Consider the following 24,383-nt stretch of genomic DNA (forward strand, 5'->3'; position numbering starts at 1 on the left):
CTCCTGTTGATCTGAATGATGATCTTAGTGATGGTGATGTTCCGGTTGGAAAGATCCTCGGGGTTTGTGATGGTAATATTCAGGACTGAATCTGAAGGCTGATTTTATTTTGCCGGACGGATTAGGAGCAGTGGACACCAGGGCTCCACAATAAACAGTAAAACAGTAATCTGAGCCAAAGATTACTGCCCTAATCTGCCTGTTCGGGAACTTCTCTGCCATGAAAACATCTCACTGTCAATCGGTCTAAAGAACTGTAGCGTGTTTAGAGTGAAAGATCTGTCTAATAACAAATACAACAACTGTTATTCGCAATTTTACCTTCTTGTTATAATGTGAATTTATATTTTATTAACATTTCATCATGAATGGACCAAAATTAATTCTCCAAAATGGCGAATTTAAATGTTTTACATTGACTTCCATTGAAAGATAATTATCCCCCCCCCCCCTTTTTAACGTGACGGTAATGTTATATTATTATTATTATTATTATTAATATTAATAATAATAATAATAATAATAATATTGTTGTTGTTGTTATATTGTTATTTTTTTATACTACAACTTTCGAGATCGTTGAGAAAATAAATACATAAATAAATGCCATCTTAACAAAATATATGGACTAACAAATCAACTTATATAAAAACATTAAAAACACCATAGAAGATCCACTTTGCAAAATAATCGTGAGTGTGAATAACTTTTAGATCTAGAAGAACTTTTACATAAAGTGATTTCTTTGGTTCTTTATGGAACCAAAAGTGGTTCAATGGCATCGTTGGAAGGACCATTTGTACCACCTCTTTTTTTAAAGTGTATTAGAGACGCTTCTGTAAGTTTTCTGACGCCCATTGCTGCCCATTTTCAGTCTGAATCATCACAACACAGATCTCTCTATGTTCTTCTGTCCATTCGCCTCACGCTTCATTAGCATAATTAAACCGTAAGCTCGCGCCTGGAATACACACGCAGACACACTTGCGTCGAGTCCAGCGTTTGATATGAACTGCCCATTAGTGCAGTCATTAGAGTCCATCACCCAGTGGTGCTCCCAAAACACTGAGGACAACACACATCACACAAATCTGACAAAGGAGATCAGACCATCCATATGCCATCAGCCAGAGGACCACCTACATTCCTACAATAAACTTCTCACTCCTGAAATCACAAAGTGCTCATTTAGAGATTGATTTCTGTGACTTTATTGCTGGCAACACATTGTTCCTTTTAATATTGTAGTTTTGTATTAAACAAACATCAGAGACATACATACTGGAAATATACACTCATAAATAATACGCCAAATGTTACATCAACACAGCAGATTTCCCCTATACTCTTAACAATAGGTTTGTTTTTATATAGAACCATTTTTGTAGAAGAGAGATATGTTAGAAGAACATTTTAAATGTTTAAAGAAGTCAATGTAAATATTCATCATGCTGTTTTACAGAAATGGTTCCACTATGCAGTCGCTACATAAACCACTTGTTCAGCCATTGACTAGTCGTAACACAAGGGCTTAAATATGTGAAATGAATGTAATCTGTATTCAGAGTAACACAACTCATGAATGAAAACAACTCAACTCTCAACTCAACTTTTATTAAATGTTTGCTCGGAAAACATATTTTAGAAAAAAAAAATCTTCCAGCTCTTAAAATGATCCGAAATTGCAACTGAATATTGCAAAAGCAAACATCATGTTTGACCTTTCACATTTTTGTTGCTGTAAAAGACAATGTTAGAAATATTGCAGGGCAATAACATCCTTATATCTATATCTCTGACATGGTTTACTCTGATATTTAATTGCCTGTTTACTATTCCAGCAGTAAATTAGCAGAATGTAAGACACAGATTGTAAGACAGAATTTTATGATGTTAACTTGCTATTAGAAGGTGTAATCTTAAGACTTTAAGAAAACTACTATCAGTAAGAAAGCTCTGTTTTACATTGTGTCAGAATTTCATGAAAAATGGATTAATAGAAATGCTCCAAAAAACTTTGGTTTGTATCTTCAAAAGGTAAATTTCACTGGAGAAGGAAAATATTCAATGTAAAAATGTTTTATTTTGGAGCCTTTCTATTGGTTAATTTATCATGACATTCTTCCATAATGTAAAGATTAGTACATCAAAAAGTGAAAAAAGGAGATACAATGATAGATAGACCGATAGACAGACAGACAGACAGATATACAGATAGATCAATAGATCGATAGATAGACAGCCAGCCAGACAGACAGACAGACAGATTAAAAGATAGATAGATAGATAGATGATCAATAGACAGACAGACAGACAGACAGATAGATATATATATAGATAGACAGACAGATAGATAGATAGATAGATAGATAGATAGATAGATGATCAATAGACAGACAGACAGATAGACAGATAGAGAGATAGACAGATAGATAGATAGATAGATAGATAGATAGATAGATGATCAATAGACAGACAGACAGACAGACAGATAGACAGACAGACAGATAGATAGATAGATAGATAGATAGATGATCAATAGACAGACAGACAGACAGAGAGATAGACAGAAAGACATACAGATAGATAGATAGATAGATAGATAGATAGATAGATAGATAGATAGATGATCAATAGACAGACAGACAGACAGACAGACAGATAGATAGATAGATAGATAGATAGATAGATAGATAGATAGATGATCAATAGACAGACAGACAGACAGATAGACAGACAGACAGATAGATAGATAGATAGATAGATAGATAGATAGATAGATAGACACATTTACCAAAAGATTAGGCCCAGCTATTGTTCATTCATTGACCCCCTCCGTGGAAACAAAAGGAACACTCAAACACCTCCTGGCCCACAAGATCGCTTTCTTCAAAAACCTAGCCACTGATAATGTTGCCCTTCCCTACAATATAGCAAACCTCTCCCTCCAATACACACACACTCTTTTCATCTCATGGACACACTCTGACCTTTTCTTTACCTTTTCCAATAAACAGTTCCTATGACAATCTCATTATACTGTACACTACAGCGCTTACTGTAAAGCTGCTATAAAGCTTAATGTAAATGACCTCTTAAATCAAACAGCATAGATAGCTCCAGACCATTCAGGCAGCAGTCCTGTTGTAACTCTGCATGAGCCATGTTTCTCTATGAACAGGCCTGTTTGTGGCATTCAGGAATCTGGGACCATTAAATATACATAGGGAAAAATTCAAAAAATCAGCTAATTTACCTTGACTTTCCTTTTTTATGCATTTTAAAAGGTTCCAGGCAGAGCTATGAAGCTACTTGTAATCAACTACATATACAAGTATAAGCTGTTTATATGTTGTTTATTCCAATTCTACTAATTCAGTGGATATTCACCTAAAGCTATCTCAGCAACTGCAATTTACTCAACACAGTATTTGAAAAAACTGAGCATTTGAAAAAAATGGAAAATAATGTAAATGCCTTCTCACTGTTGAGGCAGGAACCACGCTGTGTTTTAGCAAGGAGAGGGGTCACTCAAATCTCTTAAGGTGGTTATACAAGGACTGAACATACGTAAACACACACATGGGGTCAGGGTTCTTCCCCATGGCCATCATGTCGTCCACTTCTATCAAACGAATGCAGTCTGCCTTCTCCCTGAGAGAAAAATAAGAGATGTAATGTAATGATGTTGTAAGACTTTATTGCTGGCAACAGATTGTTCCTTCTAATGTTATAGTTCCCTATTAAACAAACATTAGATACATACATACTGTAAATATACACTCATGAGTGATATGCCAAATACGTAAGCATGATGTTACATCAACACCACAGATTTTTCGGAAATTCTAAAAATAAGTTTGGTTTTATTAAGAACCATTTTTGTAAAGAAAAATGTATGTTTGAAAAACATTTAAATGTTTAAAGATTCAATGTAAAGATAAATCATACTATTTTGCAAAAATGGTTGTTATAATGTAAATAATGTAATAATTGTAGAACATGAGTGCTTATAAAGAGGCATGAAAATTTCCCAAAAAAACCTGACATTTCATTCTTTAGCCTCACTGCTAAGACCGAATTCCCTGTCCAATTATATATCTTTTTGTGTTTTTGTCCATTAATGTTTTTTTTGTTTCCCTCATATGGTTTAAGGACTTCAGGGAGGGTCTGATCAAATGTCAGGTCATATTTATGCTGAAATACTACACATTCTAAAGTGTTCACATCCATTCTAGCACCAGTGTAGGTTCTGTAAAGGATACTTTACTTTGCAAATATTGTCTTGCTGCTTCTGCTGAAAGGTCAGAAGCCTACACGAACAATATTGAGATATTTTCAGCCTGAAAATGACAGAAACACACACTTACTCAGCAGTGGTGAAGGCTAAATCGAGGTTGTGTTTGTGATGAGCAGGGTTCAGTTCGTTGTAGTCAAACTCGTTGGGGAAGAAGGAGTGGACCAGAGCACAGAAAGCCATTCCATCAATCCAGCTGGAGGAGAAGTTATGGATGTTTATGTGCTGAGAGAGAGAGAGAGAGAGAGACAGCAAGAAAGAGAGAGACAAGGAGAAAGCTACATGACGCCACAGAACTATCTATGTAACTGCACACAAATTTCACATGTAAAAATAGTGTAATGTCCAGGAGCAATGACCTTACACAGCATTATTTCCTCCACAATAATCCCACAAGTAGTTTTACCCAAATAAACCCAAGACGGTTGTGCATAAAACTGGAGAACTCCCACATGTTACTTAACTTCTTTGAGTTAGGTATTTAGTATATTTAGTATATTTGTGATCCTTTTCCTTAGGGTTTCCAGTCCAAGTCCAGTATTTGACTGAGCTGTGCTGCTTCAGTAATATACAGTGGCTTGTGTGGGCCATAGTAAAACTCACACCTTTCCCATTGGCTCCTGGCACGATATTTGTGCATACTAGGCATGCCCCCCCCACCTGCCAGTATGTTGTTGTTCCCCTCAGTCTACCTTCTCTTGGGTATGCAGTTATATTGTATATAATGGTTGACTGCCTTTCTGCATGAAAGGGTTAAACGCTTGAAAAAGGCAAGGTTAGGTTAGGGGTCAGGGGTTTTACTACTTTGAGTTATTCCAACATACAATGTTTAGTATCTTAAGTACATTCAACATGGACTTTTCAATGTGTTCAATAAAGCATAACTTAAAAACTTCGATGCAAAATGTTAAATAAAGCTGAGTTAGTTGAATTTATCTGGGTTTACAGTGTATCAGTACAATCAGTTGCTAAAATGTCTTCATAAAACAGACAAATGTGCTAACAAATAATGGATGCTAAGCATGAAATGAAATGCATTGTACTTGTATGATGTAACTAATTACAGAGTGTTTGTTGACTTAACTCGAAATTGTTTAGTCAAAAGTTCTCTTAACTCACATTTTTTACTTCTGCTTCTCAGTTTGGTCAACAATACATATTGAGTTGAGCCTCAAAAACATTAGTAAATGAGCCGCAGCTGAAATTACTTTTATGTTTTCTAAGATGTTTAGTCTGTTACCTCCCCTCAATTTATTTCCTGTCCTGAAAAGCAGGCAGTTAGACTGATGCTTCACTCTGTTCAGCTCTGAACTCACATTTCTGTGTACAAGAAGAACAGAAAGGTAAGTTTACTCAGACCTGTGTTTTCATGCAGTGTAATTTCAAAGCTCTAGACCGGCCCTACAGTCTAACTGCTGCTTATCATCAATGGTGAGGCGATCATAAGTTCAAATCCCAGCAAGGGATCCCATCTATTGCCATAAGCCTCACAGTCTGGGATGTCCTGTGATACGGGAGGTTCGTATAGTTGTGGTATACATGCTGGTTGATCATACAACATATGGACAGAAGTATTGGGACACCTGCTCATTAATTGTTTCTTCAGAAATCAAGAATATTAAAAAAGAGTTTCCCCTGCTTTTGTTGGAGGGTAGAAGGTTTTCTACTCTATTTTGGAGGAGCATTGATGTAAGGAATCACTTGCATTCAGTGACAAGACTGTTAATAAGGTTGTCAGGATGTTGGAGGATCATCACCCCACCTCATCTCCAACTTCCCAACTCATCTCAAAAAGTAATGGATGGTGCACCATCCATCATTACAGAGAACACAGCTCCACTGCTCCACAGCTCAAATCTTGGGGAGCTTTATACATCTCTAGCCCACACCTGGCATTAGGCATAGTGCCAATAGGTTCATGGATATTTGCTCCAGAGAGTCCTTGAGGGGGAGGAGTCACAGACTAAACGTTGTACGCAATACTTAATACTTAACAGCATTACAATCCTAATGAACAAAGACAACACTGTGAAGACATTCATCTTGGTATCAAACTGTGGCAAATGATACCTCGTAGCCAATGGTTTTGGAACGGCACCACTCTAAAAGAACTTGCTTGATGCTGCTGGCGCTGGATGTGTCGCAGCTCTGAGATCTCTTCAGTTTAAGCTTTGACTCAGCACTCTTCACCCTGAGCAGAGAGAATCCATCTGTATTAGGTTCATACGCAGTGTGTGTTCGTGATGCAGTGATAGTTTGGCTGAACTCAAATGTTGTCCGTCAATGAAGACATTCTAGGTGTCCAATGTTCCATTGTTCAGTTTTGCATTTGAGCTAATACGCTAACATAGCCAACAAGTAATGGAGTAGTAGTAAGCTTCCGGATTCCAGAGACTGGTCGGCATTGATTTCCCTTTAAGACGCTGTCAATTGCCAGTCAGCTCCACCTACTGCCAGATGACACAAGTTGATGGGGGCAGGCACAGCGTTTGAGAGGAAGAATGCGAGGTTGCAAATGTGAAAGATGTTATGCATTTCAGTTCTGGTATATATGTTGGTTGATACCTCATCATACACTATATGGACAAAAGTATTGGGACACCTGCTCATCCATTGTTACCTCCAAACTGTCTCTAGAGTCATTTCTACTAGAAGACTTTCTACTAGATTTTGCAGGAGCATTGCTGTGAGGATTTGTTTGCATTCAGTGACAAGACTGTCAGTGAAGTCAGGATGTTGGGTGATCATCACCCAAACCCATATCTAAAAGTATTGGATGGAGCATCATCCATCATTCCAGAGAATACAGTAGCTCCACTGCTCCACAGCCCTTTAGCCTACGTCTGGCATTAGGCAGCATGGTGCCAGTAGGTTCACATTTATCTGCTCCAGAAAGTCCTATTTTGTTGTCAGCACTTTTCTACAGGGACTAGATACGCTGTGTGTGCATTTGGTACATATGTGTCAGCAATGGGTGCAGCTTAAAGAAGCAGCTCATTCATTAGATATAGCAACCTGCTAGGCTCCGAATCCATTCTTTCAAACAAGGCCTGCTTTCCCTGGAAGCCCATGTTCCGCGGCAGTGTCAGTGACCTCACCAAACTCTTCCCAGCTGCCACAGTGATGGACTTCTTAATGAAACTACAACACAACCCGAAAACAGCCATTGTGAAGGTTTCCTCATAATCAATCTTCTCTTCCTATAGAAGATACACAGTGGCATGCAAAGGTCTAGGCACACCTGGTCAAAATATCTACTACTGGTACTGATTTCCAAAAGGCATACAGGTACAGATGACACATTTCTTTGATATTTTAAGCATGATTACTTTTATTATTGCAATTTTTACAGTTTCAAAATAACAAAAAGGGATAAGGGCCCAAAGCAAAACTTTGGCCACTCTGCACAATCAGTACTTAGCAACACCCTCTTTGGCTTGTAAATACCTTTTTATTTTTATTTTAAAGGTCTTACTGTTCTTGTTTAGGGAGTTTCTCAAGGAAAGTTACCATTTTAAAGATACAATATTCTGCTTCTGACCATTAAAAAAAAATACACAGATCAGCCTTAACATTAGCAGGTCCCCCTTGTGCCACCACAACAGATCTGACCATTCAAGGCTTGGGCTCCACAATACGTTAGCAGCAGATCCTTTAAGTCCTGTAAGTAGTGAGGTGGGGCCTCCATGAATTGCATCAATGAGCCTTAGGTGCCCATGACGACCCAGTCGTCTAGACATCACAGTTTGACCCATGTTGTTTGACCCAGATTCTTATGCTTGCCCATTTTCCCTGCTTTAACACCTCCGTCACCTTCAAGAACTGACTGTTTACTTGCTGCTTAATATATCTTTCTCTTGACAGTTGCTGCTGTAGATGAAGATCCATGTTATTCCCTTGACCTGTCAATGGGACTAATGTTATGGCTGATCTGTGTATGCTTCCTATTCAACAATAATATAAACATGCATTCTGTCAGCTCATGGTCCTTACTTTTCACTGACTTCTTTAGAATCAGAGAAAGAAATTGACTTGGAAAAGGTTGAGGCCTTATCTGAAAACAGAAGAGATGGAGCACCACAAGCTATGAAAGCATTACAGGACACTCGGAGGTCTAAGGGAAAAGCTGCATAGCATCAGTAGAAAGTATGAAGTTAAAGCCTACCAGAGGTGCTAGCTACACCTGTATTTATCTTCTGGTTGGAGGTCCATGGCTTCACCGCAGACACTAGAATAAAGAAATAACGTCAGCAGAGAGAAAAACGGGATATAATGCATTGACTTTAAGGAATGCATTTATTTTACCAGGTCTGCTGGGAGAGTCTGGAGTAGGTTTAGGAGCTGGGTCTGAAGCTGATGGACTGAAAAGCATAGGGTTGAAATGGGGTGCAGAGCCAGGAGGAGCTTGAGAGGGGTTGGCTGGTCTGCTGAAAGTCTTGGGGCTTTGTGGGATTGGGTTGTCTTGGGAGATGTGTGTGCCGGTCAGATGTGACATTGACATGGATGTATACTGGCTGCTGACCAATGACTTCACTTCCTGTGACACCACTGAGCTCCCTGGTCAAACAAAGACCAACACATAAGAACATGGGTTTCATGTAAAGACTAGGAAAAATAAACCCTATGTCCAAATGTTTGTGGACACCTCATCTAATTCAGCTATTTTACATTGCTGACACAGATGTGCAAATGCACACACAGCTTGTCTACCCCCTGTAGAGAAGTACTGCCAATAGAATAGGACCCTCTGGAGCAGATAGACATCAACCTGTTGGTACCATGCTGCCTAATGCCAGACATGAGCTGGCGCATTGAGCTGTGGAGCAGTGGAACTGTGTTCTCTGGAATGGTGGATAGTGCTCCATCCAATACTTTTAGGATAAGTTGGGGATGAGGTGGAGTGGTGATCATCCAACATCCTGACCTCACTAACACAGATATCAGTAGATATCATGGCATGGTAAAACCCAGGTGGGACCCATGTTTAACCCCTCCTGGTCCCATCACTGACCCTGGTGGTGTCTATATGTTGGCCCAACATGGAACCCATAGACAAAACGTTCTGGTTCTTAGTTTGGCTTCCCATACCGGCCCTGCATGGGCATGTTGTCTGGGAGATACCTTTATGTTGTAGTTGTAGTTGTTATTGAACCTTTGCTTCCTATGAGATCATGCACACACAGATGGACGTTCCTCGTGTTACTCACCAGATTCAGTGGTAGATTCAATAATTGGTGGAAATGAGTTTGTACTTGGTGTTGATTGGCCAAACACTTTGGACTTTAGTGGAGGGGATGGGTTAGGCAGAGCAGGGGTGGTATTTGTTGATCTTCTGAAGGGCTTAGGGCTCATGCGAGTCAGAGAAGTGAAGGGAGCTTGGGGGGCTGCTGTGGTTACAGATGCATGGTTGTGGTGAGCCTCAACAACTGAACTCGCTTCCTGTGACACTGTGGAGTAAACTGAGGAGTATCCAGAATATTCTACACAGATGAGAGGAGAGACAGAAATGGAAGGTCAGTTATGATCAATGGAAATGGTCCATTTTATATGTAGGAGTAACAGCAGTGCAGAGCTCACCACTTCCAGAAGGTGATTCTGCTCGTCTAGTGAAAGAGTTCAGCTGGGGCTGTGAGGAGATACGGGAGAGTGACCTCATTTCCTGTGATGCTGGAGAGACATCTGATACAAGGGTACAAGGGAAGAACAAAATATTTGAGTCTTGGTTCTTGAGCATCCATCACAAACACATTATGCACCCACATCTGGATGCAGTAGATGCTCTAGCTGATCAGTACCTATCTGTGATGATGTAGAGCACAGTGTTGTGCTGCGACTGGCTGGTCTCCTGTGAGTTCTGGGGCTCATGCGAGTTATAGCAGTCAAGGCAGGCTGGGCAGATGTCCCATTCTGGCTGTTTATGGATGACCTTACTTCCTGTGACACTGAAGAATATACTGACGAGTAGCCAGAGTATTCTGAGAGAATTAAAATGAATTATGAGTGATTAAAATGTGTAATGAACATTCAAGGCATACTGTTTGCGTTGGTCTGTGTTTAAAACATGAGGAGGATGTTGAAGAGGATGTTATAAGCTAGGTACAATGACTGTAACAAAACATGGACACCATGGTTCCATTCGTTTTTATAGAAATGAAACCAACCAGAGTAGAGACTAGAAGCATGACCAGGCTTGTCTACTCATTTGGTAGACCCGCCCCTTTTCAGAGATACAGCATGTCTCAGACTACCTTCAGCCTACATAGCAGAAGCAGAGCAGATTCTGCTCACTTCCTGTGACACTGAAGAATATACTGACGAGTAGCCAGAGTATTCTGAGAGAATTAAAAAGAATTATGAATCAAGGGAAGTCAACAATAAAGTTAAGTGATTAAAATGTGTAATGCACATTCAAGGCATACTGTTGAAAGTCTGTTTACGTTGGTCTGTGTTCAAAGCATGAGGAAGATGTCATATATTAAAGATGTTCTTGGAAGATGTCAAGAATGCAAAAAAGATTTTCTAGGAAAGATATTCTTAAGGTAAAGGTGCACGTATTTGTCATTGTACAGTGTGCACTGTACAGCGAAATGGGTCCTCCGCATTTAACCCATCTGTGGTAGTGAACACACACTCACACACACACTAGTGAGCTAGGGGCAGTGAGTACACACACACACCCAGAGCGGTGGGCAGCCAACTCCAGCGCCCGGGGAGCAGAGAGGGTAAAGGGCCTTGCTCAAGGGCCCAACAGTGGCAGCTTGCCGAGCCCGGGAATCGAACCCACAACCCTGTTATCGATATCCTGGCACTCTAACCGCTGAGCCACCACTGCCCCCAGAACTTCTTAGAATGCCCTAATACATCATTTTGTGAGCTAGGTACAATGACTGTAACAAAACATGGACACCATGGTTCCATTCGTTATTATAGAAATGAAGGCAAAACTGTCCAAATTTGGAACCAGAGTAGAGACTAGAGGCATGACCAGGCTTGCCTACTCATTTGGTAGACCCGCCCCCTTCTCAGAGATACAGCATGTCTCAGACTACCTTCACTGAGCTTACATAGCAGCAGCAGAGCAGATTGTCCTCTGGGGTTCAGAGTTTGTTGGAAAGTGGACTATTCCAACAGTAAAAGTGCAGCTCATGTTAGTTTCACACATTACAGGTCCTGCAGGTGTCTCCTCCAGCCAAGGCTTAACCACTTCATTCCTAAGTGTAACCCAGCCTTCTTATGATAAAACAGAATATGGTTTTAATAACTGATTTCTGGGGGAAATGGGCCAGTATTAGCACAGGGACAACTAACTGCTGGAACTAGACACTGGAAATGGGAAGACAGTTTAGTGAAGAAAACTGAGATGGAAAATATGGGGATGGGTGGAGCTACACATCAGACTGCAAGAGGCGTCTCTGCAAGAGACCTTTGGGGGCTCCACTTTTGAGAGACGTTGCGCTCTCCATGTTTTCTACAATCATCGGCTGGGTACAATACAAGGCATTTTATGCTCTGAATAGAGGTGGCAGCTGAAGTAGCAGGTGTGCGTCTTATTTACCACTTCCTGAAGGTGACTCAGCACGCCTGCTTAGAGAACCAATGGACAGCTGAGGCTGTGACAAAGTACGAGAGACTGCAGGCAGATTGCTCACAGCTGGCCTCGCTTCCTGTTGAGCTGAAGAAGCACCTGGTTGAACAAGGAGACAAAATCTAGTTATGCTAATTGCAAAAGAGGAAAAAGAGGCTGGTGCCCAGCTCACTAGCACTGCTGAGTATCCTGGAAAGTAGCAACAGGATACTCGGCAGCTGGGCAGAACTTATGACATGTGTACTTACACTGGGTCGTAGTTGGTGGTAATGAGGCTCCATTGAGCTGTGAGGTTACATTAGATGACTTTACAGAGTTTAAGCCAGCTGTTGAGAGCTGAATAACAGATTGGGTGCGGCTGAGATTGGTCGCTGAACTTTGGGCATGGTTGTAGGTCATCAGTCTCCTGGGCATCTGAGGGCTTATTCGTGTCATAGAGGAGACAGGAGACTGAGGAGTAGCCATGGTGGGAGATTCTTGATAAACATCACTGTCAGCTGATTTATCTCGACCTGAAGAGTTACATAACATTGTTACAGATGTTCTATATATTATATATTTATACTTTGGTGATAAAATATATATTTCATGTTTACAATAACATTATTATATGAATTACACCGCATGTCCAAATGTTTGTGGACACCTCTTCTAATGAATACATTCAGCTACTTTTAGTTTTATCATTTGCTGATACAGTGTGCAAATGCACACACACAGCTTGTCTAGTCCCTGTAGACGAGTACTGCCAATACAATAGGACTCTCTGGAGCAGATAAACATGAACAAATTGACACCATGCCTAATATTAGGCATTGGCTAGAGGGGTATAAAGCTCCAAGCATTGAGCTGTGGAGAAGTGGACTTTTTTTCTGGCGCTCCATCCAATACTTTAAAATGAGTTGGGGATTTGGGGATGAGGTGTGGTGGTGACTATCCTGATCTCACTAACACTCTTGTCACTGAATGCAATCAAATCCTTACACCAATGCATCTAGAGAGCTCTCCCTGGACAGTAGAGACAGTTTCTCCAACAAAAGGTTTTCAGAAGAAACAATGAATAAGCAGGTGTCCCAATACTTTTGTCCAGATAGTGTATATTATTATTATATAATAGGGAGAATAAATCTTCATGTCAACTCACCAGATTTAGCAATGGCAGATGTTGGTGGAGATCCAGGTAATTGGCCGAACAGTGATTTCTGGGTAGTAGTAGGGGATTTGGGAGAATTCAGACTAGTGGTACCAGGCTGAGCAAAGTTAAAGTTGGAGGTAAGAGACTTTGTGAGCTTCAGGTTATCAGAAGAAGACTGAGCTTGGTTAAAGCTTGTTGGTTTAATCGGAGAATTTGGGCTTATTTGAACTTTGAGACTTGATGCAGACACTTGAGATTCCGCTGCTTCATGAATATTCACTGAGGACACCACTTTATCAGAACCAGGGCCATTCACTGTTTGGACTGAAGAAATAAAGAGGTTAACATGAATATTTTGTATTGATTACTAATAAAAATGTGGTCTGATCTTTATCTAAATCACTATCACAAACACTAACTAAACTAATTACACAAAAACAGTCCATTCATGTACCGTTCATGTCCTTTATCGAGCACCTTAAGTAAACGTCCACAATGCAGGCTAGAAAAAGTAAGTGAACTTCTGTGTTAATGACTTCTCCAAGAGCTAATTGGCAAAAAGCTGTTTTCAGTGAAGTAGATGAGACTGGAAGTGTAGGTTTCACTGGTGCTTTGCCCATTAAATAAGGGCAAACCAAGCCTGGTTACTGACCGCTCTGTTCTTTTCAAGAAAGATTGATTAGTGTGAACCATGACCTCATGCAAACAACTTAAGGTCTATGGTCTCAAAAGAAGATGTGTTATGAAAATGCATGAAGCTGAAAAAGGCTACAAAAGCATTGCTAATGACTTAATTGTGTACACCAATCCATAGTAAGACAAGTTATCTAAAAATGGAGAGAATTCTGACTGTTGCTACTCTCTCCTGAAGTGTCCATCCTGTTAGGATCACTCCAAGAGCACAAGGGGAAATCCTGAAAGTGACAAAATGAGCCTGAGACACCTACAGAAGACTCTACTGATTGCAAAAACCTTTGTTTGTGTGTTCGCTAGCAGCTACAGTAAAGGTGGTTGCTGCCAAAAGGGTATTTACGGTTACTACATTTAAGGGCTTACTTACTTTTTCTAGCCTGCACTTGCACTTTTACTCAGGGTGCTCAGTGAAAGGTGCTTGTTTAGTTAACAATAGACAGCAAATGTCATTACATCACACACCAGATCTATAGGGTGAGCCAGTTATTGGCGTTGGTGTGGATGCTGATTTGAATGGAGTAGGGCTTTGGTTGGTTGATCTCAGAAACTTGGGGCTCATAGGAACACTCATACTGCTGACAGGGTGCTGTGCCTGTTGAGTGGTTGATCGGACTGCATGAGATTGATCTATAAGGACATAAACAAAATATTTCAACATCACAAAACACCGTGGACACCGGTGAGAGCTGACGGTGAATAATGAGATCTTAATCACCTTCTCCTCTAAAGAAAGATTCCAAAGTCGTAGAAGAAGCAGCCATCTGAGATGTCACAGAGAACGGAGCCACGTGATGGCTGTTTACAGATGTACTGGATTCGGAAGCCGATTGAGCAAAAGGTGTTGGTGTTGGTTGTCTCACAGTGGCAGAGGTTAATCTGAATGGAGTAGGGCTCTGGTTGGTTGATCTCAGAGATTTAGGGCTCATGGGTACAGTCACGGTGCTGGCAGGTTGCTGCGGGATTGTCATGGTCACCAAGTCGGACTGAACGTTGACAGTTGATCTGATTAGTTGTGATGACAGCAAACGCTCTGGTAGAAACAGATCAGGGACAAATGGGGTCAGGGGGTTTTGGAGAGGAGCTCACGAGAAGGAGAAAAGAAGAGAAAACTCACCAGTTCTAAAGGAAGCATCGGACAGTTTGGCCGTGGCAGTACCGTTCTGTTTGACGGAGAAAGGGGCCTCATGATGGTCATCTGCAGATGTAGTCGCTGTATTATGTTTCAGAGTGCTTTGAGGGGTTGCAAGCACAGCTTTAGGACTCATTGCAGGGGCGTTTTCCAGGCAGCTGAGCACAGGATTCACTCCATGCGACTCCAGAGTGCCTCCTAATGTAAGGTTGACAAAACATGATGTGAGGATTTAATTGAGGGAAAAAGGACAAGAGGTTGAGAGACACTTGGAAATAGCTGCTACACTTGCCATTTGTAAAGGAGGATACTTCCGTAACTGCCTTTGGTTTGATGTTCTCAGGATTTGGTTGTTCAATCTCAGTTGGCTTTTGCATCATGGCAGTTATAGAGTTTAGGTTCTTTGGTGTTTCTTGGCGTCTTGGGCTTATGGAAATAGTCATATCACCCAGAGGTTGCACTGGTTTTGCCATGGCAGCTTTTGGGTTCCGCTGGAAAGAGAGCTCCGACTTTGCCTCCAGCTCCTCCAAGGTGCTCTCTGTTGGGTTTAAAAAAAACAACAAAACTCGATCGCAGAGGTCATCAAATCTGGACCATGAATCCAGTTTCCAATCCTGGAATTTTTGTCATGTTTGGTTGGTGTAATCCTACCTGGTCAGAGATGTCAGCAGGGGTACTTAAGTAGAAATGTTGGTTATCTATATTTTACTGGAGTAATTATTTATTTTTCAGTTGACTTTTTACTTTTACTCCTTACATTTTCACTCAATTATCTGTACTTTCTACTCCTTACATTTTTAAAAATAACCTCGTTAGTCCTATTAAATTTCCTTTTTTTAAATTCTGGCTTGTCATCGTTCAAAAAAAACAAACAAAAAACCTATCTAGATACATCTTGTCATCCAGAAAGTGTGACAAAGCAGACGTATGTAGCTTAGTATGAAGACGTCCATCCCGACTGAGCCCCACATTTACATTCCAATAAAGCTTATTGATCACATGCCTCTGAAGTTTGACTTTTTGCAACATCACAAAACTTCTAGACAACGACTCCTCATATTTTCCTCCATGAAGCTCATGTTAATGCTCAGTAGAGCACAGAGACGCTCCTTTAATAGAGCTGATATTACTGAAATGCTTCATTTTCAGTGGGCAGATCTGCAGCTGAAACAGGAGCCTAGTGCAGCCCAACATTTTTAACATCAACATTTTAATAGAGCATTCTCCTCATTATGACTTTTAGAGAAATGTGTTTTTGGGGAGGGGGGGGTTAGTGCACTATAGACCCCTGTGGCGCGACCTAAGCTTTCGGCCTTTGTTTTCCTTCCATTACTTTTACTTTTCTACTTTATGTAGTTCTGAAACCAGTACTTTTACATTTTTACTTCTATAGAAGTCTTTTTGCACCATAGTATCTACACTTCTACCTGAGTAATGAATGTGAATACTTTTGACACTTTTGCTGGTCAATCAATTGCATTAACTGATTCAAGGTCCAGATTTTAAAGACCTGGGATCTATGATATCTCTAGAACAACTAGTTGACCAAGAGTGTTCACTGTGCCTGTAAAGACAAGAAAGTGTCAGGAAACAGAGTTTGGTGTGGTGTGCAAATGATTCACTTACTGGTTAGATGATGGGATTCTATGGTTGGCTCTGATGTGGAGATACAAGTGTATGGTTGGCTAAACTGTACAGGTGGAGGAATAGTCTTGTTAAGAGAGGAGCTCAAGTTGGTTTGTGTCCTCCATGTGTTCAGAGGTCTAGGGCTTAATGAACTACCCTTAACGCCTCCAGATGTTTGGGTCCCTGCCATTAAAACAGTAGACATAGTTTGGCTGTTGGTTGATGACTTCATTTCCTGGGTCTCTGAAGATGAAGGAGAAACATGGGACAGGTTTTAGAGCTGAGGTGCTTCAGTGGTAATTGATGGCTCTTTACTATGTTCACCTCTTTATCACAATCATTTACATTTAGGGCATTTTTTAGGGCAAGTTTTACTAGATTCTGGAACATTGCTGTGAGGATTTGACCGGATGCAGCGGCATGAGCTTTAGCGAGGTCAGGATGTTGGATGATCACCACCCCAACTCATCCCAAAAGACCACAGTTCCAGTGATCCACAGCTCAATGCTGGGGGGCTTTATAACCACCTATATCACACCTGACATTAGGCAGCATGGTGTCAATAGGTTCATGTTGATCTGCTCCAGAGAGTCCTATTCTATTGGCAGTACTTCTCTACAGGGACTAGACAAGCTGTGTGTATTTGCACATCTGTGTTCTCAATGGTTGAAACTTAAAGTAGTTGAATGCATTCATTAGAAGGGGTGTCCACAAATATTTGGACATGTAGTGTTCCTCTGTAGTACAAGATCTCTGGTCTCTGTAAATTAGTTGAATCAAGTGTTGTGTGAAACTAGGAAAACACTACAATTTTCAAGGCCAAGGATACTCCAGGACCAGGGTGGGAAGACAGTTGATGAATTGACCAAAGAACTCTGAGTGTAACTTGCCAGTCTTCAGAGCGGACTCCACTGCATTGTTTGTAACGACATTGGAAGCTGGCTGGTTGATCAGTGGTGTCCTGGAAGACTGGGATGTTGTAGATGATGGTGCAAGGAGTTGGCTGGAAGCAGTAGTTTGGGAACAAATGTCATCCATAGTCATCTGGGTTTTGGATCTCTTATGAACCGCCAGATCTTTTGCTCTGCTCATAGCAGTTACAGGGCGCTGTCTGGTAGTCATGGCCACAGATGTCACATGTTGACTGGTTAACGATGACATCACTTCCTGCGACACTGAGGAGTATCCAGAATATTCTTCAGAAGAAAATCAAATAGAAATGAGGAGTCAGCAGCTGAACAGCGCAAGACACTAAAGGGGCGGCTGAAGTAAGACCTACCACTTCCCAAAGGTGATTCAGGTCTAGGCACTGTGTTAAGAGGTAGCTGTTGAGGAGTTGTCATGGTCAGCGAGTCTGCAAGCTGGCTGCTGACCAGTGGCTTTACTTCTTCCAAATCTTGAGAGGAATCTGATTGGACAAAGAAGTGTGTACATGTATTATCCTCATAAACAGTCATTCTAAGCTAACTGCAACTCAGACTTCACACTATTACCAGGCTCTTTTTCAGGGTTATTCTCCAGCCCAGCTGAAGGTAAAGGGTCTTGCTCCTCTTCCTCTTCTACATCCTCCTTCTCCTCCTCCTCCTCCTCCTCCCCATCTCTGCATATGAGCTATAAGACACATGGGTGGATTAAACAACATTTTATCTGAATATATGAAAGGTTTTGCATAACCAGAGAACTCCATTTGGCATCTTTAATTTCGAGAGTATTGCATGCAGGAGTGTTGCTTCCTCCTTTTCAGATTCTCCTCTGAAAGGTCAGTAAGATAGTATGTATGCCAGGGTACTCTGATTCCTGTCCTGGAGGACCAGTGTCCAGCACAGTTTGGGGATTTCCCTGCTGAAACAGATGTGAATTAACCAATCTCTTAGTTGACAGGTTTAGTTGGTGTATTTGAGGAATGAAAGGCTAGACACTGGCTCTCCCAGTAGCAGAATTAAAGAACCCTGATGTGTGCATAGGCCCAGTGTGTAGAAGATTTCAACAACACGAATGGGACAAAAGTATTGGGACATCTTTACATTCATTGTTTTTTCCTCAAATTATGTTTCTCCTGCTTTTATCTATCTTTACTGTCTAGGGAAGGCATGGGGTCAATAGATTAAGAGAGTCATACTCTACAGGTAGACTTTCTCTAGACAAGACTTTGGTAGACAAGGGTAGACAAGCGTTGGGCATTTCTACATCTGTGTCAGCTATGGGTGCAACTTCAAGTAGCTGAATGCATTTATTTGCAGGTGTTTCAACAAACATTTGGACATATAGTGTACCTCTATGGTACAGATTCACAGCCCTGGTCTTTGTTAATTAGTTAAATCAGGTATTTTGTGTAACTGGGAAAACAGTCAGATTGGCATAGCTAGAAATCCCCCATGACAAGGGTAGGAAAACAGTTAATAATATAATTGTAATTGCAATGAATAATGTAATTGTAAGGGGGCTTATAACGTAAAACTGTACTTATCTTGAATAGTTGAATAATTTTTTTTAGAATTATGAGAGTTTAGTTCCCCCCAAAATTGTTATGTAACAATTGTTTATCCACACACCCAAATTTAACACACCCAGCCCACTAGCGAAAGCCTTTCGAGGTTAAACACAACAGCTACTTCAGGAGAATATGAAAGGCAGGCTAAAAAGGCTAAAAGCTAACACTTGGCATATTGGAGAAGGGCTGAAGGAAGTGCTGCCTATGTAACCACTAAGGGAAAACAGAGAATTGCCATGCCACGGGGGAGGCCTAGGCTAAAAAAAAGGGGAAAAAAAGAAATAATACATATGTATATATATATGTGTGTATGTGTGTGTGTGTGTGTGTGTGTGTGTGTAAACTAGCATTACATACTTCAAATACTTAATAAATGCCATAAGGCCTTGTTCATACATGCACAATTTACCAGTAATTAAATAGCAAGGGATAGGTATGAACACAAGCTGATACTACAAGTAACCTGTTTTAAACCTAGAATGATTCCTGAAGGTTTTGGAAATGTGAACGTAAGCCTATACCAAAAATACAATGATCTAGATCACATCTGGCAATCAATATTACTTATGAGTCATGATTTTTTTTAATGGAGTTGAAGTTCTTTGTCACTTTTGCATCCAAAGTAATGCGATTTGAGTGATTAATGGCCATTAAATGTTCTGAAACAGCCCTGGTCAATTCTATTCTACACTCTAGGCTTCTTAATGCCAGCAATACACACACAATCTGTCTATCTATCTGTCTGTCTGTCTGTCTGTCTGTCTATCTGTCTGTCTATCTATCTATCTATCTATCTATCTATCTATTGGTCCACTATTTTAAGTAAGAGGCCTCTCATAAAAAGCAATGTTCTTACACCTTATTCAGCCCTGTGAACATGCACCACTCTAATGGATTCATTTAATAGCTTTACACATTTAGTGAGTTTCATTGGGAAAGCTGGAGTTGATCCTGTGTTATTTATATCTCTGTACTTTGAGTAGGTCTATTTCAGACCATGCACATTTCAGTCACATTCTCAGAATAGTGTTTTGCTGTCAAGTATAAATATATGAGCATGCCTATTTATATGAATGGCATGTAATTTTATAGTTCTGATATTCAAGGAGTGACCAACTGAAAAGTTATTTATTTAGATCAGTGGTGTCCAATTTTATCCATAAAGGGCCGGAGTGCAGGTTTTAACTCCAGCATATCAGAAGCGCACATAAACAGACAGCTGTTTGAAGGCCAAATAACACAATCCTGTATATTATGGTTTGATTGGAGTGAAGGCCTGCAGCCATTGGTTACTCCTGGTGTAGCACATTTTCATTTACATTTTGCCTGTAAAGATATTTTACAATCTAATATTCCTGTATGTTAACATTGGAAATCAGAGTCCTTATGTGACCACATGTTTTAATGTGTGTGTGTAGGAGGGGGGGGGGGGGGTCTTGGAACAGCTAGTCGTGCCCCCTGATGAGGAAAGAGAGATAGGATACAGCAACCCAAATGGAAACTTCAGAGTATGGCAAGCTCAATGGAACGCCTCCTCATTAGTTCTAAAAAAAGACCCTGAACCCCCTCTAAATCAAATAATGAGTACTGTGGGGGTGGCAGGAAGTGTTTGCTTGTATGTGTGTGTTTGTCTGTGTGCATGTTTGTGTGTGTTACACGCATACAGCTGAAATCTTCCTGTTATATACAGCACTCTATATAAGCCAGAGACCGCCAGTCATTTATTTAATTCCCAGTTAAAACCATATTTCTGAGAAGATCAGATATGTATACTGCGCTGGCGTTCAGAAGGAAGAAGGAATCTAAGGGGAAAAGCAGGAGATTCTAAAAAAAATGAATCAAAAAGCTCAAAAAGTAAAAAATGATGACCCTTAAAGCTTTCATTTTTGAGAGAGAGGAAAATCAAGCTCCACTCTCACTTCAGATCTGAAACCATCAACATGTGTCAATCGTTCCACAGTGAGAAAACAGCTCAGTGATGTGGGCTTGAAAGGATGTGGAGCTGGAAGCTTTAACTGAGAAAAGCAAACAGACGAATCAAACTGCTGAAGCTGCTGCTGTTCTCAAAACTATGGACTGACCAACCCGGAGTCCAGACCTCAGCATCAGGACTTGGATGGTGGGATGTAACGTCTAAAGCTGAACATTGGACGTGTGGAAGAACTCCCTTAAGAAACACTAAAAGAGCAATTCTCCTGAATAGAAAGGAAGCTGTGGTTGTTCTGTCAGTTGTTGTGCTATCCGGTGTCGACCAGAGAAGGATGGGTTCCTCTTTTTTAAGCCTTGGTTCCTCACAAGGTTTCTTCCTTTCGATATGAGGAGTTCTTCCTTGCCACTGTTGCCCTTGGCTTGCTCAAAAGAGGCTTGGACCCGGATTTGCATGTCATATTGCAATACTGCATATTGTTTACTATTCACCTACACACTGCGTCCAAATGTTTGTGGACACCCCTTCTAATAAATGCCTTCAGTTACTTTAAGTTGCACCTATTGCTGACACAGATGTGCCATCCAACATCCTGACCTCATTAATGCTCTTATTGCTAAATGCAATGAAAAAAAAATCCTCGTAGCAATGCTCCTCCAAAATCTAGTTGAAAGCCATCTTCTCTGAACAGTAGATATGAAGAAGCACAATGAAGAAGCAGATGTCCCAATACTTTTGTCCATAGAGTGTAAATATTAAAAATGACTGGATTTACTGTGATGCGGTACACACTGTTTATCAGGCCATGTCTTTAAGTATTGTGATGTTGTATTTTTGCTGTATCGCCCACTCTTAATGTGAGGCACACCGAGAAACGTGCTTATGAAAGGAATCTGACCAGTAATTCCGATGAAGGATGTTCATAAGGGAGCTGAGTTTAGGTCTGAGTTTGAAGGGAGAGGCAGAAAGTCCAGAATAAATCTTGGGGGGCAGCAGGGCATCTATCAGCCCTCCTATCTAAAAATATACAAGGCTTTTTAGGGGCAGCTAAAGAAAGAGAGAGAGAGAAATAGAGAGAGAGAGAACGAGATCTGTAAGACTGATCACCATGCGACATCTGTCCCACATGGGAAAGTGAGAGGGGAAGGAGTGTGGGTTTCACAGCACATTCCAGTGTGAAGCATGTTCAAGATAAGTTAAAGCAATGGTGATGAGGAGATGGTGAGGAACCTGCACACCATTAAAAGCACCCGGTTTACTGATGTATTATGTAAAAGTAACACATCCCTTTTGGGAGTGTTTATTTGTTTGTTTGCTCAATTAGTGTGCGAGTTCCCTTGGTTTTAGAATAGCTTAATGTTGAACCACACTCCTATCCAGCAGTATCAGCAGGTACACTTTCCTCAAGGCAGCTCTAGTAGATTAGTCCATTAAATGAATACAGGGTCTCCTCATTATGCTTTCTATTAGGTCTGATCAGAATGGAGAATGCAGACAGATGTATAGGAAAGCCCAGAACTGGTGGTTGACACTGAGAACCTGTTAGTCCAAATTAAGGCTGCGTTCACATTACCAAGCTGAAGTGGCTCAAATCTGACTTTTTGCCTTCATGTGACACAGATCTGATTTTTTCAGGTTGTGTAGACACGTCTTATCTGATCTTTTCAAATGAGATTTGATTAACTTTGTCTATGTCCAGACTGCCAGCCCAAATCAGATTTTTAGCACGTCTAGATTGTTTCCAGATTTTGATAGTCTGGATAGCCAAAAAACACATGGAATCTGGTTAGCAAAAATCCAAACCACATTTGGAGGTGGTTTGAAATGTGATTACAATCAGATTTTTACAGATGCATCTCAGTCTGGACGCTCTGACCACTCGAATCAGATTTTTTAAAACTTGCAACACGACCACATCCGATCCAGAGCGACCTCCATGTCTCCTGCTTCCATGTATGAAAGCAGCTTGCTAGCACTTACAATGTTACCATGATGTCCGGACACAAAACTCTGAATGGATCAATTGCAAAGTGGGTTCAGTCATCTCCCCACATCTGATTTGAGAAGCAAATCCGATTTTACAGCCAGTCAGAACATAACCTTTCATATGTAGTCCCAGATTAGATCCGTAACTGATTTGTAGGCATGCTGCATGAATTTTGTACAATATTTGTAATACCTCAATTTAATGGGTAGAAAACTGAATGCAAGTGAGGATACTATGCTAAGCCTAACTTTCATTGATAACAGCTAGCTTAATTTAGCTGTTATAGAAGCTGATCATTAAATCTGAGCAACAAGCCAGGATCAGTATTCCAACATTTTGTGGCCAGGTCGTTTGTTTTAGTGTTGTCAATAAAATCTGATATGGACTGATCACTTGTAGATAACAGTACGGACAGTCCAGTCATCTCCCCAGATCTGATTTGAGAAGCAAATCCAATTTGCCACCAGTCTGAACATAGCCTTTCATAGGTCGTACATGAATACATTGGCGACATGAATGTAAACGGTCAGATTGGATTTCATGTGCTTAGTGCTGTCGTCACCAGTCAGCACCAGCAGCATGGCAAAACAACAATGGAGGAGAGAACTATCTGTGACAACAGTCATTGGAGGGATGAAAAACGGTGTGAATAAATGTACTGATGTCACACAGATACAGGTGAACAGTCAGACAGCTAAATCTGATCTGAGCAAACAATCTGAATTGATTAATGACGCTTCTGTACAGCATGGCTCTACAGGTTCATGCAGGACTTGTAGGGTCAGAGTGTGTTTGCAAGCTGGAGATGGTAGGCTTCAGAAATTGCTCACCACTTGGTGCATGATGCAGAACCCGTTTCAACAATAACCCGTTGAGAGAAACACTGCATACAATATGAACTCACACTGGCCTGATAGTTGGTATCCATGATAACAGTGGAAGCAGTGGTGGAGCTCCAGGAGGAGGTAGACACTGTATCTACACACACAGATCCAGGGGCTGAGTAGGTGCTAATCTGGTCGTCCATCCCACCTTCCCCTAGGGGCGACGCTGTTCCTGGACTGCAGCATTGACCCCCCTGGCTCTGGACTTGGGCTTGGGCCTGGACTTCGTTGTTCTGAAGAAGCTGGAGATCATCACAGCTCGTTTTGGAACTTGCTAGGATCTGTATCCCAGGCAGGGCTTCCACCAGTTGGGCAAGAGCCTCCAGCTTCTCCTTCAGCTGCTGGTTCTCCTCCTGGAGCTTGACAACTGTGCTGGCCAAAGGTTCAGTGTCCTTGGAGGCCTCGTCCAGACGCTGCTCCACAGCTCGCTTGAAGGCAGCAACGTCAACGTGGAATTCACGAACAACCAGCCGCAATGCCCGCTCAAAGCGAGCCAGAAGGGCATGGCCATCCTCACTCGATCCACCTGCTGCTGTTGCCGGGCCCAGCTCCATCACGCCCAAGCCCAGGTGTGTGTGTGTGTGTGTGTAGATGTGAGGGTGTGTAGTGTTGTTTGTTGTCCCGCCAGC

At 41.1% G+C, this 24,383-nt stretch overlaps 1 protein-coding gene across 1 annotated transcript; it reads right to left on the bottom strand.

The window, feature by feature from the left end:
• Positions 1–3,527: 3,527 nt before the first annotated feature.
• LOC140537872 (uncharacterized) lies at positions 3,528–24,308 on the bottom strand. Its single transcript, XM_072660168.1, has 22 exons — positions 23,775–24,308; positions 17,959–18,076; positions 17,745–17,873; positions 17,356–17,661; positions 16,466–16,708; positions 15,132–15,377; positions 14,825–15,037; positions 14,426–14,740; positions 14,173–14,337; positions 13,027–13,332; positions 12,131–12,394; positions 11,853–11,981; positions 10,093–10,272; positions 9,875–9,976; positions 9,505–9,777; positions 8,603–8,854; positions 8,463–8,525; positions 8,291–8,351; positions 7,313–7,438; positions 6,368–6,488; positions 4,371–4,522; positions 3,528–3,654 (listed from the first exon to the last, which is right to left on the bottom strand). The coding sequence occupies exons 1-22, from the start codon at positions 24,306–24,308 to the stop codon at positions 3,528–3,530; spliced, it is 4,425 nt and encodes a 1,474-aa protein (XP_072516269.1).
• Positions 24,309–24,383: the final 75 nt, after the last annotated feature.

The sequence above is a fragment of the Salminus brasiliensis genome, chromosome 1, assembly GCF_030463535.1.
Source record: "Salminus brasiliensis chromosome 1, fSalBra1.hap2, whole genome shotgun sequence".
NCBI classification, from domain to species: domain Eukaryota; kingdom Metazoa; phylum Chordata; class Actinopteri; order Characiformes; family Bryconidae; genus Salminus; species Salminus brasiliensis.